At 50.3% G+C, this 21,801-nt stretch overlaps 1 protein-coding gene across 1 annotated transcript in view; it reads left to right on the forward strand.

Annotated features, from left to right (window-relative positions):
• Positions 1–21,801, forward strand: part of LOC137310072 (ABC-type oligopeptide transporter ABCB9-like) — a 177,783-nt gene that overhangs the window by 14,825 nt on the left and 141,157 nt on the right. Inside the window, exons 2-3 of the mRNA XM_067978041.1 lie at positions 2,818–3,015; positions 8,297–8,425. Coding sequence (XP_067834142.1) covers positions 2,818–3,015; positions 8,297–8,425 — 327 coding nt within the window. The remainder of the gene's footprint in view (positions 1–2,817; positions 3,016–8,296; positions 8,426–21,801) is intronic.

A 21,801-nucleotide genomic window follows, 5' to 3' on the forward strand; every position in this document is an offset into this window, starting at 1 on the left:
GTTCCAGTAACCCCAACTCTGTACATTGTTCCAGTAACCCCAACTCTGTACATTGTCCCAGTAACCCCAACTCTCTGTACATTGTCCCAGTAACCCCAACTCTGTACATTGTTCCAGTAACCCCAACTCTGTACATTGTTCCAGTAACCCCAACTCTGTACATTGTTCCAGTTACCCCAACTCTGTACATTGTTCCAGTAACCCCAACTCTGTACATTGTTCCAGTAACCCCAACTCTGTACATTGTCCCAGTAACCCCAACTCTGTACATTGTTCCAGTAACCCCAACTCTGTACATTGTTCCAGTAACCCCAACTCTGTACATTGTTCCAGTAACCCCAACTCTCTGTACATTGTCCCAGTAACCCCAACTCTCTGTACATTGTTCCAGTAACCCCAACTCTGTACTTTGTTCCAGTAACCCCAACTCTGCACATTGTTCCAGTAACCCCAACTCTGTACATTGTTCCAGTAACCCCAACTCTGTACATTGTTCCAGTAACCCCAACTCTCTGTACATTGTCCCAGTTACTCCAACTCTGTACATTGTTCCAGTAACCCCAACTCTGTACATTGTTCCAGTAACCCCAACTCTGTACATTGTTCCAGTAACCCCAACTCTGTACATTGTCCCAGTAACCCCAACTCTGTACATTGTTCCAGTAACCCCAACTCTGTACATTGTTCCAGTAACCCCAACTCTGTACATTGTCCCAGTAACCCCAACTTTGTACATTGTTCCAGTAACCCCAACTCTGTACATTGTCCCAGTTACTCCAACTCTGTACATTGTTCCAGTAACCCCAACTCTGTACATTGTTCCAGTAACCCCAACTCTGTACATTGTTCCAGTAACCCCAACTCTCTGTACATTGTCCCAGTTACCCCAACTCTGTACATTGTTCCAGTGACCCCAACTCTGTACATTGTCCCAGTAACCCCAACTCTGCACATTGTTCCAGTAACCCCAACTCTGTACATTGTTCCAGTAACCCCAACTCTGTACATTGTTCCAGTGACCCCAACTCTGTACATTGTCCCAGTAACCCCAACTCTGTACATTGTTCCAGTAACCCCAACTCTGTACATTGTTCCAGTAACCCCAACTCTGTACATTGTCCCAGTAACCCCAACTCTCTGTACATTGTCCCAGTAACCCCAACTCTGTACATTGTTCCAGTAACCCCAACTCTGTACATTGTTCCAGTAACCCCAACTCTGTACATTGTTCCAGTAACCCCAACTCTGTACATTGTCCCAGTAACCCCAACTCTCTGTACATTGTCCCAGTAACCCCAACTCTGTACATTGTTCCAGTAACCCCAACTCTGTACATTGTTCCAGTAACCCCAACTCTGTACATTGTTCCAGTTACCCCAACTCTGTACATTGTTCCAGTAACCCCAACTCTGTACATTGTTCCAGTAACCCCAACTCTGTACATTGTCCCAGTAACCCCAACTCTGTACATTGTTCCAGTAACCCCAACTCTGTGCATTGTTCCAGTAACCCCAACTCTGTACATTGTTCCAGTAACCCCAACTCTGTACATTGTGCCAGTAACCCCAACTCTGTACATTAATCCAGTAACCCCAACTCTGTACATTGTTCCAGTAACCCCAACTCTGTACATTGTCCCAGTAACCCCAACTCTCTGTACATTGTCCCAGTAACCCCAACTCTGTACATTGTTCCAGTAACCCCAACTCTGTACATTGTCCCAATAACCCCAATTCTCTGTGCATTGTTCCAGTAACCCCAACTCTGTGCATTGTTCCAGTAACCCCAACTTTGTACATTGTTCCAGTAACCCCAACTCTGTGCATTGTTCCAGTAACCCCAACTCTCTGTACATTGTCACAGTAACCCCAACTCTGTGCATTGTTCCAGTAACCCCAACTCTGTACATTGTTCCAGTAACCCCAACTCTGTACATTGTTCCAGTAACCCCAACTCTGTGCATTGTTCCAGTCACCCCAACTCTGTGCATTGTTCCAGTAACCCCAACTCCGTACATAGTTCCATTAACCCCAGCTCTATACAAGGGCAATTAGGGATGGGCAATAAATGCTGGCCTTGCCAGCGACGCCCACATCCCATGAACGAATAAAAAAAAATGTTCCACATTCTAACCACTCTCTGGGTAAAGAAGTTTGTCCTGAATTTTTATTGGATTTGTCGTTGACTGTCTTTTATGACCTCTAGTTCTGGTCTCCCCCACAAGTGGAAACATTTTCTCTACGTCTCCCCTATCGAACCTTTTCATAATCTTAAAGACCTCTATCAGGTCATCACTCAGCCTTCTCTTTTCTGGAGAAAAAAACCCCAACCTGTTCAGCCTTTCCTGATAGGTTTCATCTCTCAGTTCTGCTATCAGCCTTGTGAATCATTTTTGCACCTTCTCCAGTGCCTCTTTATCCTTTTTGTAATATGGAGACCAGAACTGTTCACATTACTCCAAGTGTGGTCTAACCAAGGTTCGATACAAGTTTAACATAACTTCTCTGCTTTTTAATTCTATCCCTCTAGAAATGAACCCCAGTGTTTGATTTGCTTTTTTATGACCTTATTAACCCGTGTCGCTACTTTTAGTGATTTGTGTATCTGAACCCCAGATCCCTCTGCTCCTCTCCCCCATTTAGACTCTTATTATCCGAACAGTTTCTGGCCCCCTTATCCTTTCTACCAAAATGCACCACCTCACACTTCTCTATATTGAAATTCATTTGCCAATTACACGCCCAATAATACTCTGTGTTATTTCCTCAAAGAAACACTATTATTGAAGATTGAAGCTTGTGTTTTGTTTTGGGCCAGAAACTGGTGCAGGAGGTGCAGGATTCCATCGCCAAGTCAAACCAACTGGCCGGTGAGATCATCTCCTCCATAAAAACAGTCCGGAGTTTCGGGACTGAGGATGAGGAGTCGCGATTGTTCGAGGAGAAGCTGCAGGAAACGCACCAACTGAAAACAAAACGCGACTTAGTCACAGCTGTGTACCTCGTGTGTCTCAGGGTAGGTGGAAAGAGCTCGGTCCATCTCCCCCGTGTATGGCCCATCATTGGGACTGCTTCTCTCGGCTTACAGTCAACCCCAACCCTGAGTATCGATCCACCTCATTATATCTCCACATTTACAAACAGTAAAAACAGTGTGAGACTCCACGATTCATTCTCTGTCCCTGTGTACAGGGGGAGTGCTGTGTCTCTCACTCTCTGTCCCTGTGTACAGGGGGAGTGCTGTGTCCCTCACTCTGTCCCTGTGTACAGGGGAGTGCTGTGTCCCTCACTCTCTGTCCCTGTGTACAGGGGGAGTGCTGTGTCCCTCACTCTCTGTCCCTGTGTACGGGGGGAGTGCTGTGTCCCTCACTCTGTCCCTGTGTACAGGGGGAGTGCTGTGTCTCTCACTCTCTGTTCATGTGTACAGGGGGAGTGCTGTGTCTCTCACTCTCTGTTCATGTGTACAGGGGGAGTGCTGTGTCCCTCACTCTCTGTCCCTGTGTACAGGGGGAGTGCTGTGTCTCTCACTCTCTGTCCATGTGTACAGGGGGAGTGCTGTGTCCCTCACTCTCTGTCCCTGTGTACAGGGGGAGTGCTGTGTCTCTCACTCTATGTCCCTGTGTACAGGGGGAGTGCTGTGTCCCTCACTCTCTGTCCCTGTGTACAGGGGGAGTGCTGTGTCCCTCACTCTCTGTCCCTGTGTACAGGGGGAGTGCTGTGTCTCTCACTCTCTGTCCCTGTGTACAGGGGGAGTGCTGTGTCCCTCACTCTCTGTCCCTGTGTACAGGGGGAGTGCTGTGTCCCTCACTCTGTCCCTGTGTACAGGGGGAGTGCTGTGTCTCTCACTCTCTGTCCATGTGTACAGGGGGAGTGCTGTGTCCCTCACTCTCTGTCCCTGTGTACAGGGGGAGTGCTGTGTCTCTCACTCTATGTCCCTGTGTACAGGGGGAGTGCTGTGTCCCTCACTCTCTGTCCCTGTGTACAGGGGGAGTGCTGTGTCCCTCACTCTCTGTCCCTGTGTACAGGGGGAGTGCTGTGTCTCTCACTCTCTGTCCCTGTGTACAGGGGGAGTGCTGTGTCCCTCACTCTCTGTCCCTGTGTACAGGGGGAGTGCTGTGTCTCTCACTCTGTCCCTGTGTACAGGGGGAGTGCTGTGTCCCTCACTCTGTCCCTGTGTACAGGGGGAGTGCTGTGTCCCTCACTCTCTGTCCCTGTGTACAGGGGGAGTGCTGTGTCTCTCACTCTCTGTCCCTGTGTACGGGGGAGTGCTGTGTCCCTCACTCTCTGTCCCTGTGTACAGGGGGAGTGCTGTGTCTCTCACTCTGTCCCTGTGTACAGGGGGAGTGCTGTGTCCCTCACTTTCTGTCCCTGTGTACAGGGGGAGTGCTGTGTCTCTCATTCTCTGTCCCTGTGTACGGGGGAGTGCTGTGTCTCTCACTCTGTCCCTGTGTACAGGGGGAGTGCTGTGTCTCTCACTCTATGTCCCTGTGTACAGGGGGAGTGCTGTGTCCCTCACTCTCTGTCCCTGTGTACAGGGGGAGTGCTGTGTCCCTCACTCTCTGTCCCTGTGTACAGGGGGAGTGCTGTGTCCCTCACTCTCTGTCCCTGTGTACAGGGGGAGTGCTGTGTCCCTCACTCTGTCCCTGTGTACAGGGGGAGTGCTGTGTCCCTCACCCTGTCCCTGTGTACAGGGGGAGTGCTGTGTCTCTCACTCTCTGTCCCTGTGTACAGGGGGAGTGCTGTGTCTCTCACTCTCTGTCCCTGTGTACAGGGGGAGTGCTGTGTCTCTCACTCTCTGTCCCTGTGTACAGGGGGAGTGCTGTGTCCCTCACTCTCTGTCCCTGTGTACAGGGGGAGTGCTGTGTCTCTCACTCTGTCCCTGTGTACAGGGGGAGTGCTGTGTCCCTCACTCTGTCCCTGTGTACAGGGGGAGTGCTGTGTCCCTCACTCTCTGTCCCTGTGTACAGGGGGAGTGCTGTGTCCCTCACTCTGTCCCTGTGTACAGGGGGAGTGCTGTGTCTCTCACTCTCTGTCCCTGTGTACAGGGGGAGTGCTGTGTCCCTCACTCTCTGTCCCTGTGTACGGGGGAGTGCTGTGTCCCTCACTTTCTGTCCCTGTGTACAGGGGGAGTGCTGTGTCCCTCACTCTCTGTCCCTGTGTACAGGGGGAGTGCTGTGTCTCTCACTCTCTGTCCCTGTGTACGGGGGAGTGCTGTGTCCCTCACTCTCTGTCCCTGTGTACAGGGGGAGTGCTGTGTCTCTCACTCTGTCCCTGTGTACAGGGGGAGTGCTGTGTCCCTCACTTTCTGTCCCTGTGTACAGGGGGAGTGCTGTGTCTCTCATTCTCTGTCCCTGTGTACGGGGGAGTGCTGTGTCCCTCACTCTGTCCCTGTGTACAGGGGGAGTGCTGTGTCTCTCACTCTCTGTTCATGTGTACAGGGGGAGTGCTGTGTCCCTCACTCTCTGTCCCTGTGTACAGGGGGAGTGCTGTGTCTCTCACTCTCTGTCCATGTGTACAGGGGGAGTGCTGTGTCCCTCACTCTCTGTCCCTGTGTACAGGGGGAGTGCTGTGTCTCTCACTCTATGTCCCTGTGTACAGGGGGAGTGCTGTGTCCCTCACTCTCTGTCCCTGTGTACAGGGGGAGTGCTGTGTCCCTCACTCTCTGTCCCTGTGTACAGGGGGAGTGCTGTGTCTCTCACTCTCTGTCCCTGTGTACAGGGGGAGTGCTGTGTCCCTCACTCTCTGTCCCTGTGTACAGGGGGAGTGCTGTGTCTCTCACTCTGTCCCTGTGTACAGGGGGAGTGCTGTGACCCTCACTCTCTGTCCCTGTGTACAGGGGGAGTGCTGCGTCTCTCACTCTCTGTCCCTGTGTACAGGGGGAGTGCTGTGTCCCTCACTCTCTGTCCCTGTGTACAGGGGGAGTGCTGTGTCCCTCACTCTCTGTCTCTGTGTACAGGGGGAGTGCTGTGTCCCTCACTCTCTGTCCCTGTTTACAGGGGGAGTGCTGTGTCTCTCACTCTGTCCCTGTGTACAGGGGGAGTGCTGTGTCCCTCACTCTGTCCCTGTGTACAGGGGGAGTGCTGTGTCCCTCACTCTGTCCCTGTGTACAGGGGGAGTGCTGTGTCCCTCACTCTCTGTCCCTGTGTACAGGGGGAGTGCTGTGTCCCTCACTCTGTCCCTGTGTACAGGGGGAGTGCTGTGTCCCTCACTCTGTCCCTGTGTACAGGGGGAGTGCTGTGTCTCTCACTCTGTCCCTGTGTACAGGGGGAGTGCTGTGTCTCTCTCACTCTGTCCCTGTGTGCAGGGGGAGTGCTGTGTCCCTCACTCTGTCCCTGTGTACGGGGGAGTGCTGTGTCCCTCACTCTCTGTCCCTGTGTACGGGGGAGTGCTGTGTCCCTCACTCTCTGTCCCTGTGTACAGGGGGAGTGCTGTGTCCCTCACTCTGTCCCTGTGTACAGGGGGAGTGCTGTGTCCCTCACTCTCTGTCCCTGTGTACAGGGGGAGTGCTGTGTCTCTCACTCTATGTCCCTGTGTACAGGGGGAGTGCTGTGTCCCTCACTCTCTGTCCCTGTGTACAGGGGGAGTGCTGTGTCCCTCACTCTCTGTCCCTGTGTACAGGGGGAGTGCTGTGTCTCTCACTCTGTCCCTGTGTACAGGGGGAGTGCTGTGTCCCTCACTCTGTCCCTGTGTACAGGGGGAGTGTTGTGTCTCTCACTCTCTGTCCCTGTGTACAGGGGGAGTGCTGTGTCCCTCACTCTCTGTCCCTGTGTACAGGGGGAGTGCTGTGTCCCTCACTCTGTCCCTGTGTACAGGGGGAGTGCTGTGTCTCTCACTCTGTCCCTGTGTACAGGGGGAGTGCTGTGTCCCTCACTCTGTCCCTGTGTACAGGGGGAGTGCTGTGTCTCTCACTCTGTCTCTGTGTACAGGGGGAGTGCTGTGTCCCTCACTCTCTGTCTCTGTGTACAGGGGGAGTGCTGTGTCCCTCACTCTCTGTCCCTGTGTACAGGGGGAGTGCTGTGTCCCTCACTCTGTCCCTGTGTACAGGGGGAGTGCTGTGTCCCTCACTCTGTCCCTGTGTACAGGGGGAGTGCTGTGTCCCTCACTCTGTCCCTGTGTACAGGGGGAGTGCTGTGTCTCTCACTCTCTGTCCCTGTGTACAGGGGGAGTGCTGTGTCCCTCACTCTGTCCCTGTGTACAGGGGGAGTGCTGTGTCCCTCACTCTCTGTCCCTGTGTACAGGGGGAGTGCTGTGTCCCTCACTCTCTGTCCCTGTGTACAGGGGGAGTGCTGTGTCCCTCACTCTCTGTCCCTGTGTACAGGGGGAGTGCTGTGTCCCTCACTCTGTCCCTGTGTACAGGGGGAGTGCTGTGTCCCTCACTCTGTCCCTGTGTACGGGGGAGTGCTGTGTCTCTCACTCTCTGTCCCTGTGTACAGGGGGAGTGCTGTGTCTCTCACTCTCTGTCTCTGTGTACAGGGGGAGTACTGTGTCCCTCACTCTGTCCCTGTGTACGGGGGAGTGCTGTGTCCCTCACTCTGTCCCTGTGTACAGGGGGAGTGCTGTGTCCCTCACTCTGTCCCTGTGTACAGGGGGAGTGCTGTGTCCCTCACTCTCTGTCTCTGTGTACAGGGGGAGTGCTGTGTCTCTCACTCTGTCTCTGTGTACAGGGGGAGTGCTGTGTCCCTCACTCTGTCTCTGTGTACAGGGGGAGTGCTGTGTCCCTCACTCTCTGTCCCTGTGTACAGGGGGAGTGCTGTGTCTCTCACTCTGTCTCTGTGTACAGGGGGAGTGCTGTGTCCCTCACTCTGTCCCTGTGTACAGGGGGAGTGCTGTGTCCCTCACTCTCTGTCCCTGTGTACAGGGGGAGTGCTGTGTCCCTCACTCTGTCCCTGTGTACAGGGGGAGTGCTGTGTCCCTCACTCTGTCCCTGTGTACAGGGGGAGTGCTGTGTCCCTCACTCTCTGTCCCTGTGTACAGGGGGAGTGCTGTGTCCCTCACTCTGTCCCTGTGTACAGGGGAGTGCTGTGTCCCTCACTCTGTCCCTGTGTGCAGGGGGAGTGCTGTGTCTCTCACTCTGTCCCTGTGTACAGGGGCGTGCTGTGTCTCTCACTCTGTCCCTGTGTACAGGGGGAGTGCTGTGTCCCTCACTCTGTCCCTGTGTACAGGGGGAGTGCTGTGTCCCTCACTCTGTCCCTGTGTACAGGGGGAGTGCTGTGTCCCTCACTCTGTCCCTGTGTACAGGGGGAGTGCTGTGTCTCTCACTCCGTCCAGTCACTGATTGCTTTCCTGTTTTGACGCAGCACGTGCAGCTTGCTATGCAGCTGATCCTCTTGTACTGTGGACAGTACCTGATACGGACAGGCCAGATGAGCAGTGGGAGCCTCATCTCTTTCATCCTGTACCAGATGAATTTAGGAGATTACGTGCGGGTAAGTTTAACTTTTGTCTAAGTCCCTCCCCCCTCTCCTGGACGATTCTGGTCTCGTGATTGATGTGTTAGAGGGGAAGGAGAGGCCTTTCTCTTCCCGAGATGCTGCCATGTTAGGGATGGATGGGGAACCGGAGGCTGATGTAAACCTGAATTACTCCAGTTCACAGCTTAGCAGAGGAAGGGCTTGACATGAGCTGAAAGGAAGTGAAAGTCGGCCGATCTCTATAGCAATCGTCTGGACCCCGACAACTACCTCGATCTGCCTCTGTGCGTCTAAACTGCAATGAAATAGCTGAGTGATTACAGTCAGGAGCAGAGTGGTGAACAAATCTTACAGCGCACTCCCAGATTTTCTTGCAGTGGTCTGTGTATCCCTCTATAGTCCCATCCTATCCCTGTCCATTCCCATCCTATCCCTGTCCATTCCCATCCTATCCCTGTCCATTCCCATCCTATCCCTGTCCATTCCCATCCTATCCCTGTCCATTCCCATCCGACCCCAGTATATTCCCATCCCCTAACTAGTAGATCGACCTTTAAACTAAAAAGTGGGGGGAGGGTTCAGGTGAGGGGAAATTTAGAAATCTAATGAGAAAAGTCAAGGCAATGGAGCAGTGCAGTGATCTGGGTAAAGATAAGCAGAGTGTGGCAGGAAGGGACAGAGAGTTTAACGGTGATACTGCATCAACGAATAAGGTCAAAGCAGGGAAAAATGGTAAAAAGTTAAAATTAAAGGCTCTTTATCTGAATGCACAAAGTATTCGTAACAAGATCGAGGAATTAATGGCACAAATACAGATAAATTGGTTTGATCTCATCGCCATTAAAGACTTGGTTGCAGGGTGACCAATTTTGGGGACTAAATATTCCAGGGTACTTGAAGTTTCGGAAAGACAGACAAAATGGAAAAGGAGGTGGGGTGGGAGTGTAGCCCTGATAATAAAGGATGACATAAGGACAGTGGTGAGAAAGGATCTTAGGTTGGATGATCAGGAAGTAGAATCAGTCTGGGTGGAAATAAGAAATAACAAGGGGCAGAAACCACTGGTGGCAGCAGTTTATCGGCCCCCGTACAGTAGCTCGACTGTTGGACAGAGTATTAATCATGAAATAACAGGAGTTTGTAACAAAGGTAATGCAATAATCATTTTTTAAAATTCGTTCATGGGATGTGGGCTTCGCTGGCGAGGCCGGCATTTATTGCCCATCCCTAATTGCCCCTTGAGAAGGTGGTGGTGAGCCGCCTTCTTGAACCGCTGCAGTCCGTGTGGTGAAGGTTCTCCCACAGTGCTGTTCGGAAGGGAGTTCCAGGATTTTGACCCAGCGACGATGAAGGAACGGCGATATATTTCCAAGTCGGGATGGTGTGTGACTTGGAGGGGAACGTGCAGGTGGTGTTGTTCCCATGTGCCTGCTGCCCTTGTCCTTCTAGGTGGTAGAGGTCGCGGGTTTGGGAGGTGCTGTCGAAGAAGCCTTGGCGTGTTGCTGCAGTGCATCCTGTGGATGGTACACACTGCAGCCACAGTGCGCCGGTGGTGAAGGGAGTGAATGTTTAGGGTGGTGGATGGGGTGCCAATCAAGCGGGCTGCTTTGTCCTGGATGGTGTCAAGCTTCTTGAGTGTTGTTGGAGCTGCACTCATCCAGGCAAGTGGAGAGTATTCCATCACACTCCTGACTTGTGCCTTGTAGATGGTGGAAAGGCTTTGGGGAGTCAGGAGGTGAGTCACTCGCCGCAGAATACCCAGCCTCTGACCTGCTCTCGTAGCCACAGTATTTACATGGCTGGTCCAGTTAAGTTTCTGGTCAATGGTAACTCCCAGGATGTTGATGGTGGGGGATTGGCGATGGTAATGCCGTTGAATGTTAAGGGGAGGTGGTTAGACTCTCTCTTGTTGGAGATGGTCATTGCCTGGCACTTGTCTGGTGCGAATGTTACTTGCCACTTATGAACCCAAGCCTGGATGTTGTCCAGGCCTTGCTGCATGCGGGCTCGGACTGCTTCATTATCTGAGGGGTTGCGAATGGAACTGAACACTGTGCAATCATCAGCGAACATCCCCATTTCTGACCTTATGATGGGGGGAAGGTCATTGATGAAGCAGCTGAAGATGGTTGGGCCTAGGACACTGCCTTGAGGAACTCCTGCAGCAATGTCCTGGGGCTGAGATGATTGGCCTCCAACAACCACTACCATCTTCCTTTGTGCTCGGTATAACTCCAGCCACTGGAGAGTTTTCCCCCTGATTCCCATTGACTTCAATTTTACTCAGGCTCCTTGGTGCCACACTCGGTCAAATGCTGCCTTGATGTCAAGGGCAGTCACTCTCACCTCACCTCTGGAATTCAGCTCTTTTGTCCATGTTTGGACTAAGGCTATAATGAGGTCTGGAGCCGAGTGGTCCTGGCGGAACCCAAACTGAGCATCGGTGAGTAGGTTATTGGTGAGTAAGTGCCGCTTGATAGCACTGTCAACGACACCTTCCATCACTTTGCTGATAATCGAGAGTAGACTGATGGGGCGGTAATTGGCTGGATTGGATTTGTCCTGCTTTTTGTGGACAGGACATACCTGGGTAATTTTCCACATTGTCGGGTAGATGCCAGTGTTGTAGCTGTACTGGAACAGCTTGGCTAGAGGCGCAGCTAGTTCTGGAGCACAAGTCTTCAGCACTACAGGCGGGATGTTGTCGGGGCCCATAGCCTTTGCTGTATCCAGTGCACACAGCCGTTTCTTGATATCACGTGGAGTGAATCGAATTGGCTGAAGACTGGCTTCTGTGATAGTGGGGCTATCGGGAGGAGGCCGAGATGGATCATCCACTCGGCACTTCTGGCTGAAGATGGTTGCAAACGCTTCAGCCTTGTCTTTTGCACTCACATGCTGGACTCCGCCATCGTTGAGGATGGGGATGTTTACAGAGCCTCCTCCTCCCATTAGTTGTTTAATTGTCCACCACCATTCACGACTGGATGTGGCAGGACTGCAGAGCTTTGATCTGATCCGTTGGTTGTGGAATCGCTTAGCTCTGTCTATAGCATGTTGCTTCTGCTGTTTAGCATGCATGTAGTCCTGAGTTGTAGCTTCACCAGGTTGGCACCTCCATTTTTAGGTACGCCTGGTGCTGCTCCTGGCATGCTCTTCTACACTCCTCATTGAACCAGGGTTGATCCCCTGGCTTGTTGGTAATGGTAGAGTGAGGAATATGCCAGGCCATGAGGTTATAGATTGTGCTGGAATACAATTCTGCTGCTGCTGATGGCCCACAGCGCCTCATGGATGCCCAGTTTTGAGCTGCTGGATCTGTTCTGAATCTATCCCATTTAGCACGATGGCAGTGTCACACAACACGTTGGATGGTGTCCTCAGTGCGAAGACGGGACTTCATCTCCATGAGGACTGTGCAGTGGTCACTCCTACCAATACTGTCATGGACAGATGCATCTGTGACAGGTAGATTGGTGAGGATGAGGTCAAGTACGTTTTTCCCTCGTGTTGGTTCGCTCACCATCTGCCGCAGGCCCAGTCTGGCAGCCATGTCCTTCAGGACTCGGCCAGCTCGGTCAGTAGTGGTGCTACCGAGCCACTCTTGGTGATGGACATTAAAGTCTCCCACCCAGAGCACATTCTGTGCCCTTGCTACCCTCAGTGCTTCCTCCAAGTGGTGTTCAACATGGAGGAGGACTGATTCATCAGCTGAGGGAGGGCGGTAGGTGATAATCAGCAGGAGGTTTTCTTGCCCATGTTTGACCTGATGCCATGAGATTTCCTGGGGTCCAGAGTCAATGTTGAGGACTCCCAGGGCCACTCCCTCCTGACTGTATATCACTGTACCGTCACCTCCGGTGGGTCTGTCCTGCCTGTGGGACTGGACGTACGCAGGAATGGTGATGGAAGAGTCTGGGACGTTGGCTGAAAGGTATGATTCTGTGAGTATGGCTATGTCAGGCTGTTGCTTGACTAGTCTGTGGGACAGCTCTCGCAATTTTTGCACAAGTCCCCAGATGTTAGTGAGGAGGACTTTGCAGGGTCGACTGGGCTTGGTTTGTCTTTGTCGTGTCCGGTGCCTAGTGGTCCGATGCCGGGCGGTCCGTCCGGTTTTATTCTTATTGTGACTTTTTTTAGCGAGATTTTACAACTGAGTGGCTTGCTAGGCCATTTCAGAGGGACTTTAATCTTCATATAGACTCGACAAATCAAATTGGCAAAGGTAATTTGGAGGATGAGTTCATGGAATGCATTCGAGACAGTTTCCTCGAACAATATGTCGAGAAACTGACCAGGGAACAGGCTATTTTAGATGTTGCATTGTGTAATGAGACAGGATTAATTAGTAATCTAATAGTAAAGAATCCTCTGGGGAAGAGTGATCATAATATGATAGAATTTCACATTGAGTTCGAGAACGACATACTTAAGTCCGAAACTAATGTCTTAAAGTAGTGTCTAAAATAAGGCCAATTGCACAGGTATGAGGAGCAAGTTGGCTAATGTAGATTGGGACATTAGATGAAAAGGTACGAACAAGTAGATAAACAATGGCAAACATTTAAAGAAATATTTCAAAATTCTCAACGAATATACATTCCTTTGAGAAATAAAAACTCCATGGGAAAAGTGATCCATCCGTGGCTAACTAAAGAAGTTAAGGATAGTATTAGATTAAAAGAAGAGGCTTATAATGTTGCCAAGAAGAGTAGTAAGCCTAGGGATTGGGAGAGTTTTAGAAACCAAAGGATGACCAAAATATTGATAAAAAGGGAGAAAATAAAATGAGAGTAAACTAGCAAGAAATATGAAAACAGATTGTAAGAGCTTCTACAGTATGTAAAAAGGAAGAGAGTAGCAAAAGTAAACGTGGGTCCCTTAGAGATGAAATTATAATGGGAATGAGGAAATGGCAGAGATGTTAAACAAATATTTTGTATCTATCTTCAAAGTAGAAGACACAAAAAAATACCAGGGGCTAATGAGAGTGAGGAACTTAAAGAAATTAATATTAGTAAAGAAAAAGTACTAAAGAAATTAATGGGACTAAAAGCCGATAAATCCCCTGGACCTGATGGCCTAGATCCGAGGGTTCTAAAAGAGGAGGCTGCAGAGTGAGTGGATGCAATGGTTGTGATCTTCCAAAATTCCCTAGATTCTAGAATGGTCCCAGTGGATTGGAAGGTAGCAAATGTAACCCCGCTATTCAAGAAAGGAGGGAGAGAGAAAACAGGGAAGTACAGGCAAGTTAGCCTAACATTGGTCGTCGGGAAAATGCTGGAATCCATCATTAAGGAAATGGTAACAGGGCACTTAGAAAATCATAATGTGATTAGGCAGAGTCAACATGGTTTTATGAAAGGGAAATCGTGTTTGACAAATCTATTCGAGTTTTTTGAGGGTGTAACTAGCAGGGTAGATAAAGGTGAACCAGTGGATGTCGTATATTAGAATTTTCAAAAGGCATTCGATAAGGTGCCACATAAAATGTTGTTATGCAAGATAAGGGCTCATGGGGTTGGGGGGTTACAGATTAGCATTGGTTAAAGGACAGAAAACAGAGTAGGAATAAACGGGTCATTCTCAGGTTGGCAGGCAGTAACTAGTGGGGTTCCACAAGGATCGGTGCTTGGGCCTCAGCTATTTACAATCTATATTCATAACTTAGATGAAGGGACCGAGTGCAATGTATCCAAGTTTGCTGACAATACAAAGCTAGGTGGGAAAGTAAGCTGTGAGGAGGATACAAAGAGTCTGCAAAGGGATATAGACAGGTTAAGTGAGTGGGCAAGAAGGTGGCAGATGGAGTATAATGTGGGGAAATGTGAGATTATTCACTTTGGTAGGAAGAATAGAAAAACAGAATATTTTTTAGATGGTGAGAAACTATTAAATGTTGGTGTTCAGAGAGATTTGGGTGTCTTTGTACACGAAACTCAAAAAGTTAATGTGCAGGTACAGCAGGCAATTAGGAAGGGAAATGGCATGTTGGCCTTTATTGCAAGGGGGTTGGAGTACAAGAATAAGGAAGTCTTACTACAATTGTACAGGGCTTTGGTGAGACCTCACCTGGAGTACTGTGTGCAGTTTTGGTCTCCTTATCTAAGGAAGGATATACTTGCCTTAGAGGCAGTGCAACAAAGGTTCACCAAATTGATTCCTGGGATGAGAGGGTTGTCCTATGAAGAGCGATTGAGTAGAATGGGCCGATACTCTCTGGAGTTTAGAAGAATGAGAGGTGATCTCATTGAAACATATAAGATTCTGAGAGTGCTTGACAGGGTAGATGCTGAGAGATTGTTTCCCCTGGCTGGAGAGTCCAGAACCAGGGGGCATAGTCTCAGGATAAGGGGTCAGCCATTCAAGACTGAGCTGAGGAGGAATTTCTTCAGTCAGAGGGTTGTGAACGTTTGGAATTCTCTACCCCAGAGGTCTGTGGATGCTCAGTCATTGAGTGTATTCAAGGCTGAAATCGATAGATTTTTGGAATCTAAGGGAATCAAGGGATATGGGGATCAAGCGGGAAAGTTGAGCTGAGGTCGAAGATCAGCCATGATTTTGTTAAATGGGGGAGCAGGCTGGAGGGGCCGAATGGCCTACTCCTGCTCCTATTTCTTATGTTCTTATCTGACCCGAGTCCATTCCCATCCGACCCGAGTCCATTCCCATCTGACCCCAGTCCATTCCCATCCGACCCGAGTCCATTCCCATCCGACCCGAGTCCATTCCCATCCGACCCGAGTCCATTCCCATCCGACCCGAGTCCATTCCCATCCGACCCGAGTCCATTCCCATCCGGCCCCAGTCCACATCCATCAGGCCCCAGTCCATTCCCATGCGACCCCAGTCCATTCCCATGCGACCCCAGTCCATTCCCATGCGACCCCAGTCCATTCCCATCCGACCCCAGTCCATTCCCATCCGGCCCCAGTCCATTCCCATCCGACCCCAGTCCATTCCCATCCGACCCCAGTCCATTCCCATCCTATCCCAGTACATTCCCATCCAACCCCAGTCCATTCCCATCCGACCCCAGTCCATTCCCATCCGACCCCGGTCCATTCCCATCCGACCCCAGTCCATTCCCATCCGACCCCAGTCCATTCCCATCCGACCCCGGTCCATTCCCATCCTATCCCAGTCCATTCCCATCCGACCCCAGTCCATTCCCATCCGACCCCAGTCCATTCCCATCCGACCCCGGTCCATTCCCATCCTATCCCAGTCCATTCCCATCCGACCCCAGTCCATTCCCATCCGACCCCAGTCCATTCCCATCCGACCCCAGTCCATTCCCATCCATCCCCAGTCCATTCCCATCCGACCCCAGTCCATTCCCATCCGACCCCTGTCCATTCCCATCCGACCCCTGTCCATTCCCATCCGACCCCTGTCCATTCCCATCCGACCCCGGTCCATTCCCATCTGGCCCCTGTCATAGAAGAATCATAGAATGGTTACAGCACAGAAGGAGGCCATTCGGCCCATCGATCCCGAGCCGCCTCTTTTTAAGAGCAATCCTGTTAGTCCCACTCTCCCGCTCTTTCCCCGTAGCCCTGCAAATTTTTTCCCTTCGAGTATTTATCCAATTCCTTTTTGAAAGCCACGATTGAATCTGCCTCCACCTCCCTTTCAGGCAGCACATTCCAGATCAAAACTACTCGCTGCATTAAAAGTTTTCCCTCATGTCGCCTTTGGTTCTTTTGCCAATCACCTTAAATCTAAGTCCTCTGGTTTCTCTTTATTTACTTTATCTAAACCCTACATGATTTTGAACACTTCTATCAAATCCCCCCTTAACCTTCTCTGCTTTAAGGCGAACAATCCCAGCTTCTCCAGTCTCTCCACATAACTGAAGTCCCTCATCCCTGCAATCACTCCAGTAAATCTTTTCTGCACCCTCTCTAAGGCCTTCACTTCCTTCCTAAAGTGCGGTGCTCAGAATTGGACACAATACTCCAGCTGTGTGTTTTATAAAGGTTCAACATAAATTCCTTGCTTTTTTATGCCTCTGTTTATAAAGCCCAGGATCCCGTATACTTTTTAGCTACTTTCTCAATCTGTCACCTTCAATGGTTTGTGGACATATACCTCCAGATCTCTCTGTTCCTACACCCCCTTTAGAATTGTTCCATTTAGTTTCTATTGCCTCTCCTCATTCTTCCTTCCAAAATGTATCACTTCTCACTTCTCTGCATTAAATTTCATCTGCCACGTGTCCGCCCATTCCACCAGCCTGTCTCTGTCCTCTTGAAGTCTATCACTATCCTCCTCACTGTTCACTACACTTCCAAGTTTTATGTCATCTGCAAATTTTGAAATTGTGCCCTGCACACCCAAGTCCAAGGGGCTGATTTTAGGATGGCCGAGCGGGTGCGTTGGGGGCAGGGGGTCTCCTAAAATCGGGGAATCCCGAAGCGGGTCCAGAGCCTGGCTCCAACCCGTCCACTTCCGGGTTCCCCAATGACGTGTTTGGACGCGCACAGCCCCCGAATGCGGGACTCCCACCGGCAATTAAAGCCGGCGGGATGACAATTTAAATATTTACTTACCTCGTTGAGGCACTTGACAGACCTCATTGAGTGGAGATTTTGGCAGGGGTGCAATTTTGAAGGATCCTCAGTGTGTTTCCCGTGCTGTGGGAAACACTCCCTGTTGGAGCAGACGTGTTTCACTCAGCAGCCAGTGGGAGATGCAAAGGATTATTTGACAGGTGGGGGGAAAACCTCATTTATTGCAGCAGGACACTCTGTCACTTCAGACTAAGTTTTGTCTGCAACACCTTTGTCTTTCCACTCAAAATTATTAATTTAGACCCTAAACCCTGCTGTACAAACACATTTACCCACTTTGCGGACCCCCTCAAACTCACACCGTCAGGATGGGGGGCGCCATGGCTGCATTCATCACTTCATCCGAGGACGGGCACCATCACCAGCCTCGCCAGGCACGCCGTCCACCTCCGCCACGTGGAGCTCCACAACACAGTGCTGCACCACAGGCACCTGCACAAAATAGTCGTGGAACTCCACGTACACCCACTGTCGGGTCACCCAATGGGTGGCATCAAGTGTGGGTGTTCATGGAGAACCTCATGAAAGGGACTTATTACACAAGCCAGTCAAGAATGGCCAAGACGTGGCAGTAGTGGTGACAATAATAATATTTAATGTGAGTTGAACCAAAATCAAATATAAATAAATAACATGACAAACCGTCAAACACCCTTGTGCATCCCCTTTGTGCTCACGAAACCTTTGCCTTACGCTTCCTACTACTCAAACATGATGCATCCCCTGTGGCAGGTTGGGTGAGGGTGACCGTGAAAGAGATGCATCAGAGGGTGAGTATGAGACAGAGCCATGAGATTGTATGAAGATTGGGTTGAGTGGTAGTGGTGGGATGAGTACTGGGGAGGTGAGGAAGTGCAGGTAAATTGAGGATGAGGTTTGAGTGGGTGTGAGGAGTGATGTGATAGAGTAGTGTTGGCAGTGCAGAAGGAGTTGTGGGGAGGGGGTGGTGATGTAAAAGACGGAGTGTAGGAGAATGAGTAAGTGTACTCACTTTGACTGACCTGGTTAGGTCATTGAAGCGCTTCCTGCACTGGATCCAGGTGCGGGAGATGTTGGTGGTGCTGGTGACCTCCTCTGCCACCTCGAGCCAGGCCTTCTTGGTGGAAGAGGCAGGCCACTTCCTCCCGTCTGCCGGGTAGAAGATCTCCCTCCTCCTCCTCACCCCATTCAGTAACACCTGGAGTGAGGGATCGGTGAAGCTGGGAGCAGCCTTTCCCCTGGGCTACTCCATGCTGTAATTTTGGCTGTTTGCTGCAGGAGCAGCATTGGAGGACTGCGCCTTTAAATAGGGCTCCTCCAGCTGACAATCTGTGATGCGGGTGCGCAGTCCGCCCGCTGCGCAGTGTCTTCAATTCACCCGCGATCGCGTGGGGAACGGATGGATTTTACTGGGCGGGTTACCCACGCGCCCAGTCGCCTCCACCCCTCCCCCCCCCCCCCCGCTGCCAACCCACCTCCCTGGTAATATCAGGGCCCAAGTCATTAATATATATCAAGAAAAGCAGTGGTCCCAGTACCGACCCCTGGGGAACACCACTGTACACCTCCCTCCAGTCCGAAAAACAACCGTTCACCACCACTCTCTGTTTCCTGTCACTTAGCCAATTTCGTATCCATGCTGCCGCTGTCCATCGCCCTCCGGGCCCCGCCCGTTGCCCCGTCCTGTATAGATTCAGAGAGATTCCAGGGCAGGAGGACTCTGGTACCTTTGCTGATGCTCACCACCTGGAGCTGTCCTTTCCCCATACTGTGGAAATCTCTGCCTTAATACAACAACCACCACTCCAATTGGTTTGTTCATCGATCTATTAGATCTTAAAATGGTGAGTGGTCTCAACATTGTGACGGTATTGCACCTGTATGTTGTTGTGAGCATAACATTTCAGGGACTGGCGTCTCCTCACCAAGTGTCGGAGCATAGGAACAGGAGGAGGCCATTCTGCCCCTCGAGCCTGCTCCGCCATTCAATTAGATCATCGCTGATCTGTATCTTAACTCCATCTCCCGCCTTGGTTCCGTAACCCTTAATACCCGTGTCCAACAAAAATCGATCAATCTCAGTTTTGAAATTTTCAATTGACCCCCAGTCTCAACAGCTTTTTGGGGGAGAGAGTTCCAGATTTCCACTCCCCTTTGTGTGAAGAAATGCTTCCTGACATCACCCTGAACGGCCGAGCTCTAATTTTAAGGTTATGCCCCCTTGTTCTGGACTCCCCAACCAGAGGAAATAGTTTCTCTCTATCTACCCTATCAAATCCTTTAATCATTTTAAACACCTCAATTAGATCACCCCTCAATCTTCTAAACTCAAGGGATTACAAGCCTAGTCTGTATAAAACACTGGTTAGGCCACAGCTGGAGTACTGTGTGCAGTTCTGGTCGCCACACTACAGGAAGGATGTGATCGCTTTGGAGAGGGTGCAGAGGAGATTCACCAGGATGTTACCAGGGCTGGAGCGCTTCAGCTATGAAGAGAGACTGGGAAGATTGGGTTTGTTTTCCTTGGAGCAGAGGAGGCTGAGGGGGGACATGATTGAGGTGTACAAAATTATGAGGGGCACAGATAGGATGGATACTAAGGAGCTTTTTCCCTTCGTTGAGGGTTCTATAACAAGGGGACATAGATTCAAGGTAAAAGGCGGGAGGTTTAGAGGGGATTTGAGAAAGAACTTTTTCACCCAGAGGGTGGTTGGAGTCTGGAACTCACTGTCTGAAAGGGTTGTGGAGGCAGGAACCCTCACAACATTCAAGAAGCATTTGGATGAGCACTTGAAATGCCATAGCATACAAGGCTACGGACCAAATGCTGGAATATGGGATTAGAGTAGACAGGGCTGATGGCCGGCGCGGACACGATGGGCCGAAGGGCCTCTATCCGTGCTGTATAACTCTATGACTCTATGACTCTATGACTCTATAACCTGTCCTCGTAATTTAACCCTTTAAACCCCGGGATCATTCTGGTGAATCTGGGCTGCACCCCCTCCAAGGCCAATCTATCCTTCCTGAGGTGCGGTGCCCAGAACTGAACACAGTCTCCAGATGTGGTCTGACCAGAGCTCTGAAAAAAGCAGTGGTCCCAGTACCGACCCCTGGGGAACACCACTGTATATCTCCCTCCAGTCCGAAAAACAAAGGTTCACCACTGCTGGAACATAACTTCCTCCCCTTTGTATTCCAGCCCCCGAGATAAAGGCCAACATTCCATGAGCCTTTTTAATTATTTTCTGGACCTGTCCACTGGTTTTTCGTGATTTCTGTACTTGGACCCCTAAATCTCTCTGCTCACCCACAGTTCCGAGCTGCTCACCATTTAGAAAATATTAGTGCCATCAGCAAACTTGGATATTCAACTCTAGATTCCTTCATCCAAGTCATTAATAAATATGGTGAATGGTTCAGGCCCCAGTGCAGATCCCTGGGGAACACCACTGGTCACATCCTTTATCCCCACTCTCCGTCTCCCATCTCCCAACCAATTTCCAACCCATGTCACAAGGTTAAGTCCAATTCCACGCGCTCTCATCCTCACTAAAAATCTCGTGTGTGGAACCTTATCAAATGCCTTCCGATATTGACAACATCCGTAGAAACTCCCTTATCCACAACGTTAGTTACCTTCCCAAAAAGATTCAACTGGTCAGACATGACAGACCCTTCACTGATCCATGCTGACTCTCTGATCAGCTCAGACCTGTCCAAGTGCTCAGTCACTCTGTCCCTGACGATAGATTCCAGTAACTTCCCCACACGGACCGAAACTGACAGGTTTGTAGTTTCCTGGTTTCTCCCTCCCTCCTGTTTTCAATAATGGAATGATATTTGCAATTTTCCAATCCAAAGGCGCAGTTGCTCGTATTCCTGTGTGTCGCTTGTGCTATGGTGTTGCGTGTGGTCCCCCACCTGATGATGTATGTTCTCGTGTCACCAATGCTACAGTGTTACTATGTTTACAAATGTTGCTCGTGTTCGTGTGTGTCACCGTGTTTCCGTGTCTTGCTTGTGTTCCCGTGTGTCGCTCGTGTTTCCTCTATTTCCATGTGTTGTGTTTCCATGTGTTGTTTGTGTGTGTCCCTGTGTTTCCATGTGTTGTTTGTGTGTGTCCCTGTGTTTCCATGTGTTGTTTGTGTGTGTCCCTGTGTTTCCATGTGTTGTTTGTGTGTGTCCCTGTGTTTCCATGTGTTGTTTGTGTGTGTCCCTGTGTTTCCATGTGTTGTTTGTGTGTGTCTGTGTTTCCATGTGTTGTTTGTGTGTGTCCCTGTGTTTCCATGTGTTGTTTGTGTGTCCCTGTGTTTCCATGTGTTGTTTGTGTGTGTCCCTGTGTTTCCATGTGTTGTTTGTGTGTCCCTGTGTTTCCATGTGTTGTTTGTGTGTCCCTGTGTTTCCATGTGTTGTTTGTGTGTCCCTGTGTTTCCATGTGTTGTTTGTGTGTGTCTGTGTTTCCATGTGTTTGTGTGTGTCCCTGTGTTTCCGTGTGTTGTTTGTGTGTGTCTGTGTTTCCATGTGTTGTTTGTGTGTGTCCCTGTGTTTCCCTGTGTTGTTTGTGTGTCTGTGTTTCCGTGTGTTGTTTGTGTGTGTGTCTGTGTTTCCATGTGTTGTTTGTGTGTGTCTGTGTTTCCGTGTGTTGTTTGTGTGTGTCTGTGTTTCCATGTGTTGTTTGTGTGTCTGTGTTTCCATGTGTTGTTTGTGTGTTTCCCTGTGTTTCCATGTGTTTGTGTGTGTCTGTGTTTCCATGTGTTGTTTGTGTGTGTCTGTGTTTCCATGTGTTGTTTGTGTGTCTGTGTTTCCATGTGTTGTTTGTGTGTGTCCCTGTGT

Source organism: Heptranchias perlo, unplaced genomic scaffold (assembly GCF_035084215.1).
Source record: "Heptranchias perlo isolate sHepPer1 unplaced genomic scaffold, sHepPer1.hap1 HAP1_SCAFFOLD_210, whole genome shotgun sequence".
Lineage (NCBI taxonomy): Eukaryota > Metazoa > Chordata > Chondrichthyes > Hexanchiformes > Hexanchidae > Heptranchias > Heptranchias perlo.